At 49.1% G+C, this 14,450-nt stretch overlaps 1 protein-coding gene across 1 annotated transcript; it reads left to right on the forward strand.

Annotated features, from left to right (window-relative positions):
- Positions 1–11,467: 11,467 nt before the first annotated feature.
- On the forward strand, positions 11,468–14,119 carry LOC122624010. The gene is made up of 4 exons (XM_043803432.1): positions 11,468–11,766; positions 12,085–12,302; positions 12,371–13,800; positions 13,943–14,119. Exons 1-4 carry the CDS (start codon positions 11,468–11,470, stop codon positions 14,117–14,119), a joined length of 2,124 nt encoding a protein of 707 aa, XP_043659367.1.
- Positions 14,120–14,450: the final 331 nt, after the last annotated feature.

Raw genomic sequence — 14,450 nt, forward strand, 5'->3', positions numbered from 1 at the left:
TTAAGGACTCTGATGCCTTTACACGTCCACATGCTCTCAAAATTCTCTTTGGATCTAGGAATGGTTTAAGGTTAGCCAACGTACTAGACCTTGGAATCGCCTTCCTAGAGCACCAGTAGTGGTACTCTGTCGCAAATCCTGCTCTTTGGGTGCACTGTATCAGCCTTTATTGTGCTTGGGCTAATTCGTCCACGCTAAATTCTGAAGCGCTAGATAATCGCAGATATTTGGACTGCTCTATTGAAGCTGGAAAAACGCGTCGAGAAGTCAGATGGATTCGAAACGATTTTTTACTCGACGCTTCACCAGGTTCGTTTCAGAAATACCAACAGAGCTGAGTGGCCACAGCTCTCGTGCGCACCACAGCTGGCTATCCCGTAAGTCCTGAGCACCCCTCGGCTTGCCAGATCGGCAGGGTTCTGTTCGGACTTGACATGGTGCCACGTTCCGTCAACTGGGCTCTAGGCAATTTTCGCAACCCGATTTGCCACGAAAGTCGTCCAGGAACATGGAGGCTTTTGTAGCCATACCAAAACAATCGTAGAATCGGTCAAAAATGAAAAATTTGAGCCTTCTGGAAGGGAAGGAAGGAGCGCTGCGCATAGTTCTACAAGCAGCACAGCACCGCACAGGTTAAGATACTGTCTTGATGGGTGCAACTCGTGTCTTTGCAGCGAGAAGATGAGTGGATACCATACCATTGCGTTCTACACGAACGTATATTGCCGCTCCATATGCGCTCTGGGAGGCATTGCAAAAACTGTGATATTGAATTAGCGCCTTAGGATGGAAATGTACCCATCTAGTGATACGAATGTCGCGGAGAAGATCACGATCTTCTTGGAAATCGCGCCATTTCCTCTCGAGACTTCTGGGTAGAAGTTGGTCCCAGGAAAGCTCTTGTAGCTAGATTTCCTGCATGAAAATCTTAGCGCGCACGACATAAGGAGCAATCTATCCTGCTGGGTCGAAGAGTTTGGCAATTTGCGATAGAAACTCGAGTTTAGTCAAGGAGGGCTTGGAATCTAGTTCGTATGGAACGAAGAAGAACTCATCAGTGTCGGCTCCTTCTAAGTCGAGAAAGTCAGCGTAAAGCTTGTGATCTGTTGTGGAAAAACGAGGATCTGCCGATACATCTTCGTTATATCGGCGTTGAATACGTAGCGGAAAAAACGCCATTTAATAATCTGAATCGTGAGGTCAGATTGGAGGAGTGGTCCTGGATGAAAGACGTCTTTGAGACTTTGTCCATTGAATGATGGATTAGAGGCGTTTTATGGCCCGGGTCCAAATACTCACTCCTGTACTACCAAATCGTATTGGAGTTTCAATTTGGAGTTCTTTTTAAACCCATTCTCTTTTTGGAGAAATTGAGACAGAGCTATGGATTTTGAATGTCCCAAGCTTATGCTGTCAGGGTTCTTGAATGGGAGAGTCACAACATACCTTCCCTCATTATTCCTGGTAGTGGTGCGATCAAAGTTGCACTCGCAGTGGAAATCTGGCTTGTTTACCATCTTCGATGGTAGATCTTCCACCTCCCAAAACCTTGTTAAAAGGTTTTCGAGTCTTTGGGTTTGGCTGATCGAGACCCTGGTATTGGCTGGATCTTTCACAGGCCCTGAATGGACCCACCCGAAACTGGTCTCTTGACCGAGAAGTGACCCACAACTATTGGATCTGGAGCCGCCTAGGAGAATAGCCGGGAAGATGCCTGCGCCAATAAGCACGTCGATCTGCGAACTCCGGTAAAAGGAAGGATCAGCCAGTTGTAAATCAGGAATTAGGTTTACGAAGTGGGGAGGCATCCTAAGGAGCCAGCTGAGGCAAGACGAAGGCCGAAGCTTCGATCTTGATGCGAGGTTTGGAGAGAGAGCCTATGTAACGTAAGTGACCCTAAACGTAGTCGAGAAGAACTACTCAACAACAGAGAAAGAGTGGTTGGCAATTGTGTGGGCAATCCGGAAGCTGAAGCCGTACCTGGAGGGCTACCACTTTAAGGTAGTTACTATGTGGTTGAACCACATAGAAAGCCCTTCGGGAAGAATTGCCAGATGGGCGTTGGAGCTACAGCAGTATGACTTCGAGGTCGCATATAGGAAAGGCCAGCTGAACGTGGTAGCAGATGCGTTGTTTAGGCAGCCACTGTCAGAATCGGTCTCAGTAGAACCCGAAATGCTGAGAAGTACGCAGGACACAGAGGCCGAAGCAGAATGCAGCTGGATCACGGAAATTCGAGAAAAGATAAAAGCGCATCCACAAAAGTTCTCAGACTACGTGTGGGAGGGCAGCACCCTTTACAGGCAAATTCCGCATAGAGCAGGGAACGAAGATGTAGTGACCTGGAAGCTATGTGTGCCGCGGCAGCAGAGGGAAACTGTCCTGCGCGAAAACCACGACTCCCCGGCAGCCGGCCATGTAGGCAGTCGTAAGACGATACTATTGGCCAGGAATGCAGAGAGACGCAAGGCCCTACGTTCGGAAATGCGAAGACTGCGCAAGATTCAAACCGAATCAGCGGCAGGCGGCGGGGAAGATGCTGACACAGATCCCGGAAGGACCCTGGGCGACAGTGTGCGCCGACTTCGTCGGACCACTACCAAGATCGAAGCATGGAAACAATATGTTGCTGGTGTTGATCGACCTCGTCGAACAGCCACGGCGTAAACGTTGCAGAAGGCATTCAGGGAATGCATAGTCTCACGATTTGGAGTTCCGAAGGTGGTGATCACGGACAACGGCGTGCAGTTTACAATCAACGACATGGGGATAAAGCAACAGTTTACGGCACCGTACACCCCGCAGGAGAATTCGACGGAGAGAGCCAACCACACTGTGAAGACAATGATAGCACAGTTTGCCGGACAGAACCAGTGAAATTGGGATGAACGATGGCCCGAAATCATGCTGGCTGTGAATGCAGTGTGTCAGATTCCACAGGCTACTCACCGGCATTTTTGACACAGGGCCGCGAGCCAAGATTACCGAACGCACTCTTTGACAGAGAAACGCTAGGTACAGGAAGGCAACCAGATTCACCAGAAGGAAACGCTGAGAAGATGAAAGAGATCTTCGAGATAGTGCAGGGAAACCTGGAGAGGGTGACCCAGGACCAAGCAAGGCAACCTTGGAGAAGGCAGTGGAAGCCAAGAATTGGTGAAGTGGTATAGGCCGAAGAGCACCACTTATCAAAAGCGGCTGAAGGGCTTGTGGCCAAACTAGCTCCTAGGTTCGATGGACCGTACCAAATTGTTGAATTCATATCGCCAGTGATATGTAAGATTCGCCACCGGATGAACAAAAATGAACGCACGGTACACGTCAGCGACCTTAAGCAGCATGGTCTAGCGAAGGATGTTGTTGAGAACGAGGATGCGAGGCGGGAAAAAACAAGCAAAGCATGCATTAGAACTACAATACCTGACAACGGACGAGGCTCGACAACCGTTCTAGCGTTAGGCCAAGGCGAGAGTCAACGGCTGCAGACTGCGAGTCTAACAACCGTTCTAGCGTCAGGCCAAGGCGAGAGTAAACGGAGGCAGGCCACGAGCAGACCAGAATATTGCCCACACAACCACCACCAGGGAAGAGCAAGGTCAAAAAGAGCAAAAGGCTGAAGAACGACAGTACCTGAGAACGGACGAGGCTCGACAACCGTTCTAGCGTCAGGCCAAAGCGAGAGTCAACGGAGGCAGACTGCGAGTCCGACAACCTTTTTAGCGTCAGGCCAAGGCGACAGTCAACGGATGCAGACCACGAGCGGACCAGACAACCAACAACCTCACCAGCGGATAGTCAGACCACTAACGGCGGAAAGCGGAAGAACAACGGAACCTGAGAACGGACGACCGTTCTAGCGTCAGGCCAAGGCGAGAGTCAACGCGCCGTTGTTCGAGGAGGCGAGGAACCCTAGAGGGAGCGGGGAAACGTCGGCGGCCATGGCGAACGCCATCGTCAAGATGCGGACGCTGGAGTGGTGGCAATAGGGGCCCCGCGACCCGAACGGATGGCAGCCCGGGAGGAATACGAGGCCGCCAAGGCAACGCGCGTCCGCATGCTGCAGCGGGCAGCCATGGCGGTCATGTACGAAGTACTGCAGAGGTCAAGGTCGAAGGAGGAGCGGGAGAGATGGTGGTGCCTCAAGAAGGCGGAGGAGTGCGCAGCATGGGAGTTGGTCGCCTGGCACGAGGAGGGAGCAGCCGATGACAAAGAAAGGGAGGTACCCGCCACCCCGCGGTACATCTACTCGGAGGAGTTGGTGAAGGAAGGGACCCCGGAGCCGTCCCTACCCCCGTCACCCATTGCGACGGCGGGGATCCCGCCCACACACCGGCCACGGCACTGGCCACCCAGCCCCCCACCCAACCCGGTGCCGACCGCCCGTACACCCACCCGGTCCCGCACGCCCGGATGTCGCACCAGGTGCGGGAGTTCGCCGAAGGAGGCACACGATGGCGGCAACAGGTGGTCACTTGAACATGGCCGGTTGACTCCGAGATGTCCAAGGAAGAGGAGGCGCCGGTGCGTGGCGGTTGGGCTCCGCCAACACCAGACAGGGATCCGCCTGTTTGGGTTTGTGCGCGATGATCGGGTAGCTAATCCCGCCCAAAATTAAAAATAATAATAAAAAAAAGGAAAAAACGCAAACACAAAACAGTAGCACATTCTTTAAAGAGACGGGTCACAGAAACGCGCACAAAACATGGAATATATTCGCATATATATTGTCAGATTCACAGCATATCAAGGAAATTTCATGTGGGTAAAATCTGGAAAAGAAGAGGGGTAAATGTTAGTGTGCACAAGAAGGAAAAGAACAACAGGCAAGCACTCACGTATGGGTCGAAGGGAGGCTGAAGAGAGAGCATCCTTCCACAAGTGCAGATCCGCCTCCAGGAAAAGGGTCCATGTTGATACCAGCTAATATTATATTTCTATATTTATTTTATAAGTATATACTATTTTCATATTGTTAAATGTCTTGTTTGTCCAACTATTATTGAACTCTTAGACTGCTCAAACTATTCGACTATTTAAAAGCTTTTCTATCGAATAAAAGTTGAGTTCCAAGTAATTGATAGAAATTGGTAAGACAAATAATAAAATGAAAAAAAAAGAACCAACCAAAGAACTAAGAACCCAATTTGTGGGTGTGGTAACACAAATTTACGCTGCGTCTATATCTCTGGAATCTGCATTTTTAATCTCAACTTTCTGTTGTAGCTGTATAGTACAAAACCAATGTATGCAATGTTTCCCATCTAGTTATTCTAATTTCTTTGGTTTGACACTAATTGCCCGAAGGACCCTAACCAATTAATTTTTTTTTTAAATGTTTATTTGTTATGTAGTATATCGTAAATACTTGTTTACCGGGTTAACCTGTCAGCAATTTTTTCATATAAATTATATATACGAGTATTCTTGTATGAAGTAATCTTGATCAGTGTGAACACCCTGTTCCTCTTTCTCTACGTCCGTTTCTACGCAAACTATGGCTCACTTTTATGGTTATCTCTCTGAAAGTCAAGTCTTGTTTTTGTAGCAGATAGTATATAAATTGAAAAAGGTCAGATGGGTCCACTATATTCACAGAAATTATTTCTTAGGAATAATAAAAGAAAATATATGCCTTCATTGGTTTTGTTTATAAAGTGTTTTAAATTGGTATAAAACCGTTTTTTAAAAATATGTAACTTTGGTTTTTGAAACGTCGGAAAATGTATCGAAAATAAAAAAAATGCATATTTATACCCGTTACTCGTAGAGTAAAAGGGTATACTAGATTCGTTGAAAAGTATGTAACAGGCAGAAGAAAGCGTTTCCGATCATATAAAGTATATATATTCTTGATCAGGATCAATAGCCGAGTCGATCTGGCCATGTCCGTCCGTCCGTATGAACGTCAAGATCTCAGGAACTACAAAAGCTACAAAGTTGAGATTCAGCATGCAGACTCCAGAGACATAGCAGCAGCGCAAGTTTGTCGATTCATGTTGCCACGCCCACTCTAACGCCCACAAACCGCAAAAACTGTGAGTGTTGAGTGTCCTGCGCACTTTCACCATCTGAGTAACGGGTATCAGATAGTCGGGGAACTCGACTATAGCGTTCTCTCTTGTTTCTTTTTCATAATTGTTCTTATTCGGTACAAAGCCATTAAAATAACAAGATGCGTAACGCCTTTCGATTTTTATACCCCTTACTCGTAGAATAAAAGGGTATACTAGATTCGTTGAAAAGTATGTAACAAGCAAAAAAGTATAAACCAACCATATAAAGTATATATATTCTTGATCCGGATCAATAGCCGAGTCGATCTGGCCATGTCCGTCTGTCTGTCCGTATTAATGTCGAGATCTCAGGAACTATAAAAGCTAGAAAGTTGAGAATAAGCATACACACTTCAGCAAGTGCAAACAAAAAAAAAAACCCAAAGATGGCATTCACGTGTGTGTCGAAACAGAAAACCCGAAGAGAAAGCATGGAATTAGCAGGACATGACGGGTCACACTACAGAAATACCATGGTCATCGAATGGCAACGCCGCCCCAACGGGAGTTATCGGGATCTATCGTCGAGAGTGCTTTTATCTTTCCGGAAACCATACTGGTGTCTTTGTAGGCCATCGGGGCTCTCAGTGATCACCTCAATACGCGTGTATATGATGCGTTCGAAGAGCTTTCCCACGATGTCCAGCAGACAAAGTGGGCGGAAACTGCCTGCAGCGTTAGTTAGTCCTTTCCTTTCGGCAGCAGTACCAGCTTTATGTTCTTCCAACGGGGTGGGAAGACACCATCTATCAGGCACTGTTGGAAAGTGTCCCTGAAGATTTCTGGCATAGCATTCGCGGCAGCCATAACTACGACTCGGGCTTTATTCTTGTTTTCCGCCTGTCCATTTGTTGGCTCAATTTGCTCGATGCTGAAGGCCAGCATGTCCTTGTCCAGCTTTCTGATGTCCCATGCCAGGCCAAGGGTACTACTTGCCTGTCGTTGTGTGATGCACGACGAGCGGGCGCTGAATGTAATTAGGGCATGATCGCTCAGAGTTACGTCCTCTTTAACCATTCAATTAGCAGTGAAGGCTAGACTTCTGTTAACGAAAGTGACATCGATGAATGATGTACCTCTGTCGTTGTTAAACGTCGGATTGCCACCATCGATTAAGAGCACCAGATCCAGCTGGTTCATGGCATCAATAACGGCCCTTCCTCGGAGGTTAGATGTCCGGCTTCCCCATTCAATTGGCCAGGCGTCACCTGCAATGACAACAGGCTTGCGCCCTTGTAACGAACTGTTTCCTTGGTTTCTGCTCGCAACGAATTGCAACGGCTAGCTCAGAGAGTTTGTTTGTTCGTCCCACCAAATTTATGATTTGTGTGATTGCCCGACCAAGAAGAAGACATAGTTTTAGATTTAAACCACCTTTATTCAGTGACAATCGCTGAAGAGAATCCTGTGACCCTCGCCGTCGGATGCGCGTCGTTGCTCCTTCGCCGTCCTTCCTTCGTCGTCCTGCGTCGCTCTCGATGGCGGATCCGTACCGGCTCGACTGGGGCTTAGGATGTTATGGTGAGAGGATGTATCGTGAGACAACCACCTTTGCCGACCACTGACTTCACCGTCCCTTCCTGCGTATGCCAGGCACTCGTCGCCTGCGATCACCTGCGAGCTCGACCGGGGCTTAGGATGTTATGGGGCAGGGTGTATCGTCCGTGAGACAAGCTAGCGCTCCTCCCCGAACCACCTTTGCGACCACTGTCTCCACCGTCCCTTACTGACCACGCAAGGTCCTGGTGTTTGCTTGTCCTTCGCTTTTCCTTGCTTGCGGAGATTCTCTTTGGATGCCCGCTTCGACGCTCACTTGTACATTCACTCGTTTGCTTTACTGTATAGTTCAACACGCACTTTTCCTGATCGACTGTCTGCCCGTATGGCACTCCGCGCACTTTCTCATTGACTGTCCCGAGCTGTGCCTGCGCCGTCTCTTTTATAGGCCGCTGGAATCTCGTTATTTCCCCTTTTGCACACGGCTCGCTCGGGTACCAGGTCCAACTCATGTCCCGTTAGTTCACGGTGCGTCCTCTTTGAGCTCGTCCAAAGTCCACACCGTTACCGTTCGACCTTTGTGCTCTTGGCTGGCTCGAGTCCAAGGTCCAGCGCGGTAACGTTATTTCACGGTGCGTCCTCTTTGTGCTTGTTAAAAGTCCATGCCGTTACCGTTCGACCTTTGTGCCCTTGGCTGGCTTGAGTCCAAGGTCCAGCGCGGTACCGTTAGTTCACGGTCTCTCCGCTTTGCCGGGGTCCATTATTTCCCGTTTGACCTGACCGCCCTTGACTCCTCTCGCATTCCAGCCGTCTTCTCCGTTGCAACGCCGATCTCCTGCACCCGGATATGTGGGGAGTTTTAAGAGTCCTCACACCCTATAGCGTGGTGTATTGTCTAACAGTTCCTCGAAAAGGTCCGGACTGTCACTAGGCGGGGCATAGCAGCTATACAGGTTTACACCCTTCACTTTAGCGTACGCAATGCCACGCATTGGCACGCTTTCCTGGTCCACTATGTAGAGGTTTCTGCAGCGTATGACTGCCGCCTTTCGTGTAGAGTCGAAAGGCACTCCTGAATTTTCCACACCAGGGGCGTACGGTTCCCTTAGTAGCATGACGTCAGCATTGCGCTCTGTCGCTTTCTTGGACAGATGTCTCTGTGCAGCTGCGTAGTGATTGACATTTAGCTGTAGTATGTTAATCATGAACGCGGCGACTCAAGACTCCTTTTGTTGTGATTGCTTTGAAGGTAGGTACATCGCTGTTGCAGGCCATTGCGTCGTTAACGCTAAGCGTAACCGTCGCCACTTGGGTCCCATCTCTCATTTTGCGCAGCCCACGCACATCTTCTGGCTTCAGCTGAATCCCTTCGAATTGAGAGGCCACACAGTTATAAAGTTCCATTGCTGTCGACGCCTCATCCATGCCGCTGCAGGCTAGCGCCATTCTCCGCGCGCCCGTGCAGACCGCAGCAATTTCACGAAGGGATTCTTCGATCGTTCCTCTGTATTTGGGCATGCCTGCAGCAGCTTTCCCATACACTTCGAGCAACAACTCTCCTTGTAGAGTCCTCCTGATATATATATGGGTGTTTATGGATGTGTGCGAATTGATGTATATATGGTGTATATATATGTTTGTATGGATGTGTACGAATATATGTTTATATGTGTATATATATAAGTTATGAACCCTTTGCAAGTACCTTCCCCCCTCCTCTATCGACCGCAGCTCTCACACGCGCTCTCCCCATTGCGGCACTCGACGGTCAATCACATTTAAGTGCACTCCTCGAAACGCTGACTTCGCCCCCTGCCTTGCCCACTAACTCGACGACGTATTTGGCGGCCAAAACGCTGACTTCGCCCCCCGCCTTGTCCACTAACTCGGCGATATATTCGACGTCCGCGTCGGCTACAATGTGCTGCGTCCGCAGGCGACACTTTGTTGCTGCATCGACGTACACCCGATCTTGCAACTAAATAACCTCAACGAACAATTCAAATTCAATTCCAATTATTTTCTCTTGTAAAGCATATAACTTAAGTTGAACTAATTAAATTTATAACGAAGCTACTACAAACTCCTCTCCTCTTCTCTACATTGGGGGAACCAATCTCAGGACCAGTCATCGATTAAATGCACACACGTATATAAACATAGTCGACCTGGAGGCACAGAGTTTTGTACTTGCTATACTCGGACGTGTTTTTGTTACGCTGCGCGAAAAAATTCTTTATCACGAAGTCAGCTTGGCGAGTTTGGCGGAATAACTGCCCAAAGCCACACGGTGCTGCTTCATTTCGGCGCGATTAAAAGTGAAAAAACGCGAGCGATTGGTAAATTGCCTAATTTTTATGACTTTACAATTCGGTGCAGCTGAGAACAACAGCTGACAGCGCTGCCAACTTACGTCGGCAAGTACTCGGAGCTTAGTGGCGTTGCCAGACCAACGGCATTGCCAGGGCTGCTCAAACAGTTAAATCGTGTACCTGTACCTAAATAGTAATATTCAGTAATAATAATTAAATTTGAATTTTACTGAAGTGGACAGTGGCTGAAATTGCGAAATCAACAAAATTTATATCTATATATAAATTTTTGTGGATTGCCTAATTTTTATGACTTTGCAATTCGGTGCAGCTGAGAACAACAGCTGACAGCGCTGCCAACTTACGTCGGCAAGTACTCGGAGCTTAGTGGCGTTGCCAGACCAACGGCATTGCCAGGGCTGCTCAAACAGTTGAATCGTGTACCTGTACCTAAATAGTAATATTCAGTAATAATAATTAAATTTGAATTTTACTGAAGTGGACAGTGGCTGAAATTGCGAAATCAACAAAATTTATATCTATATATAAATTTTTGTGGAGTTGACCAATATTTAGCAAGGGAAACGGCATAAAGGTCCCGGACAGACCAGTCATCAATCTCTCACCATCTCGGTGCCCAAGTAGAAGCTCTGGTGTCCAAGAAGAGGCGGAATAAACTCCATCAGTCAACGCCTAGGAGAAATCCGTGGCCTACGTAGGAACCCTGTTAAATTTGGTGCTCCACGTTCGCATAGGGTAACCTGTTGACACCCGTCAATTAATGGACGGTCCAGCGGGGGGCACTGCCCCCGACGACATGGTGGACCCATTCAAACGTAGCGCCAGAATGTCCAGGTCCCCCTCCAAAGGAGTGGGAATCACGGAGACAACGGAGCGAGGAGCTGTAATCCCAGTTCCAGCGGCTGTGAGCGTAGCGCAAGCCATCCCCCATACGCTTACGTTAATACCCAGCATCGGTGGAGCTACTGTGGTAGAGAACTTGGCCCCCTCAACATCTCTAATGACCAAGAAAAAGATCTCCGCTCTCATCAGCGTGCCGTCCCAATATGCACGAGCAAAAACCCCGCCTGTTTCGCCGACTAGGCCACTAGACCTGTCGGCCTACAAAAACGAGGACTTGCGCAGCATCCTGGGCATTATGAACTCGAAAATAACGGTACTGCTCTCAGCTTTTGAGACGCAGCGCCACGTTACCCGGTAAACCAAGGGTGGGATCTCAACTACGAGAAAAGCCGGAGGCCATTATAATTAAGAAGACGGGAGAAGCTTCGTAAACGGACATGCTCCGCAAGCTCAAAGCAGATCAGAGCCTATCAGAACTTGGCAGTCACTTCAAAAAAATCAGGAGGACTCAACAAGGAGAGTTGTTGCTCGAAGTGGAGTGAAAAGCTGCTGCAAGCATGCCCAAATACAGAGGAGCGATCGAAGAATCCCTTCGGGAAATGGCTGCGGTCCCCACGGGCGCGCGGAGAATGGTGCTAGCCTGCAGCGGCATGGATGAGGCGACGACTGCAATGGAGCTTTATGGCCTCTCAATTCGAAGGGATCCATCTGAAGCCAGAAGATTTGCGTGGGCTGCGCAAAATGAGAGATGGGACCCAAGTGGCGACAGTTACGCTTAGCTTTAACGACGCAATTGGCGTCCTGAAAAAGGGGTCGGTAAATGTTGGCTGGTCTCGCTGTCGCATCATCCAGGACACACGCCCCACAAGATGCCCCACAAGTGCCTGGGTTACGGTCACAGGGCACTCAAACAAGGTCGCTCGGACTGATGTCTTCGGTGCGGCGTTCGAGGGCGAACGAGGGCACACAGCGAAGGGCTCTGTCGATCCGCCAAATTACCTGATCTGCAACAGCGATGTAGACACGGAATCACCCGACAGGTAGCTTTACATGCCCTACCATCAAAGCGACCACAACAAAAGGAGCCTTAAGTCGCCGCGTTCATTATTAACATACTACAGCTAAATGTCAATCACTGCGCAGCTGCACAGAGCCTTCTGTCCCAAACAGCGATAGGGCGCAATTCTGACGTCGTGCTCCTAAGTGAACCGTATGCCCCTGGTGTGGAAAACCCAGGAGTGCTTTTCGACTCTACACGAAAGGCGGCAGTCATATGCTGCAGAAACCTCTACAATGCATTGCATTGCGTACGCTAAAGTAAAGGGTGTCCACTTATATATCTGCTATGCCCCGCCTAGTGACAGTCCGGACCTTTTCGAAGAACTGTTAGACAATCTAATACACCACGATATAGGGCGCAAGCCTGTAGTCATTGCAAGTGATTTTAACGCCTGGGCAATAGAATGGGGAAGCCGGACATCTAACCTCCGAGGAAGGGCCGCTATTGATGCCGTAAACCAGTTGGATCTGGTGCTGTTGAACGATGGTGGCAAGCCGACGTTTAACAACGACAGAGGTACATCATTCATCGATATCACCTTTGTTAATAGAAGTCTAGCCTCCACTGCTAATTGGATGGTTCAGGAGGACGTAACTCTGAGCGATCATGCCCTAATTACATTCAGCGCCCGCTCGTCGTGCATCACACAACGACAGGCAAGGAGTACCCTTGGGCAAGCATGGGACATCAGAAAGCTGGACAAGGACATGCTGGCCTTCAGCATCGAGCAAATGGAGCCAACAAATGGGGTATTGCCTACAAAATGGTTAGTAATAAACTAAAATCCGCTGAAGGTGGTACCCCACAGGACCCAGTCCTACTGTTAAACATCGTAGAGGAGCTATTCCAAAATCAACCCGCACAAGAAATCCCTGCCCCAGATTTACCGTGTGTCACTGCAAGTGAGGTTATCGAAGGGGCAAAAAGAACTAAGCCCAACAAAACCCCTGGTCTCGATGGCATCCCGGGTGTTGTAGTTATGGCTGCCGCAAATTCTATGCCAGAAATCTTCAGGGACACCTTCCAACAGTGCCTGATAGATGGTGTCTTCCCATCCCGCTGGAAGAACATGAAGCTGGTACTGCTGCCGAAAGGAAAGGGACCAACCAACTCTGCAGGCAGTTTCCGCCCACTTTGTCTGCTGGACATCGTGGGAAAGCTTTTCGAACGCATCATATACACGCGTATTGAGGTGATCACTGAGAGCCCCGATGGCCTACATAGACACCAGTATGGTTTCCGGAAAGGTAAAAGCACTCTCGACGCTCTCACTGCCATAAAAGATCTGGCCAAGACCACTCTCGATGGAGACCGATGGCTAGGTGGCAGCAAGGAGTATTGCGCCATCATCACGCTTGATGTAAATAATGCGTTTAACACGGCTGGATGCCCAACAATCCTCGGGGCCATGCGCAACATGGGTATGCCTCGTAACCTCAGAATCATCATTGGCAGCTACTTTAGGGTCCGTATACTTTGGTACGATACTGATGCCGGGCCAAGAAATCACCACGTCTCCGCAGGTGTCCCACAAGGGTCGGTTCTTGGACCAATCCTGTGGAACATAATGTATGACGGGATATTGTCCATTAGCAAGCCCACCGGAGTGGAGCTAGTCTGCTTTGCAAACGACGTGGCAGTAGCAGCGGTTGCCAAAACAATACCGGAGTTACAGGACAGGAGCAATGCAGCGATTAGCACAACTATTAGCTATCTTATTGACCACAGACTGACATTCAAGGAGCATTCAAGATACACCAGCAGGAAGGCAGCGATGACAGCAGCAGCATTGGCAAGACTCATGCCAAATTTAGGTGGACCCAGGATGCCGGCCAGGAGGCTGCTCGTGGCGGTCGCGAAATCTTCGCTTCTATACGCTGCCCGCATCTGGAGAGTTGTCATGAATAAAGTGACTTACTTGGACAACGCGCGTGCAGTATCACGGACAATGGCCCTTAGACTTATCAGAGGATTCAGAACAATCTCGGAAGCGCAACATATCCTGCTGCACTGTGTTAGGTTTCGTACAGAGAGAGAGATACCGGAGACTCTTGCTGGAACTACCTCTTCAGGTTTCGTCATGTGGACTCAGCCCTGTGGCTGTTCTGCAGCGACTCAGCCGAAACAGCGGATTATATCCTGCTGCACTGTGTTAGGTTTCGTACAGAGAGAGAGAGATACTGGAGAGTCTGGCTGGAACTCCGCTCAGCCCGAGGAACTTAAAGCACACTATGCTGGCGGAGAAAACCGTGTGGGTGAGGGCCCATGGCATTATCATCGGCATGATGAAACGGGTTCGCATTGATGAGACGGCCAGCATACCCGATGGATAAAGAGCACCACCGTGTGGTGGCGGGGCAAGAATACCACCTCAGCTGGCTCGGCTTGTCGTAAAAGGCGACTAAAGAGTTAGCGAAGGAGCGTTACGGAGCAACGCAACAAGAGAGGGATTGCGATATGGCACCACATCCTGCTCACCGAAGTACTACCTTGACTGGAATTCCCGGTGAGCGAAGCAAGGACTGGAGAGCGTTCGGAGGTTTTTGTTTAGTACGTAAGCGTAACTCTACTTGGAGAGTTATGAATCGTGCATGCTATCTACGGACGGTGGATGTTTGCGTTTGCGTTTGCGCTTCCGGAAAAACTCAAAAATTTCCGCGTTGA

The sequence above is a fragment of the Drosophila teissieri genome, chromosome 2L (assembly GCF_016746235.2).
Source record: "Drosophila teissieri strain GT53w chromosome 2L, Prin_Dtei_1.1, whole genome shotgun sequence".
NCBI classification, from domain to species: Eukaryota; Metazoa; Arthropoda; class Insecta; order Diptera; family Drosophilidae; genus Drosophila; species Drosophila teissieri.

Bases quoted from the DNA above. Each gene is read 5' to 3' on its own strand.
- LOC122624010 (XM_043803432.1), top strand. From the start codon at position 11,468: ATGAGAGATGGGACCCAAGTGGCGACAGTTACGCTTAGCTTTAACGAC. The intron at 11,767-12,084 runs GTAGCTTTACAT...TGCCCCGCCTAG, and splicing joins GACACGGAATCACCCGACAG to TGACAGTCCGGACCTTTTCG. The intron at 13,801-13,942 runs GTTAGGTTTCGT...GCACTGTGTTAG, and splicing joins AACATATCCTGCTGCACTGT to GTTTCGTACAGAGAGAGAGA.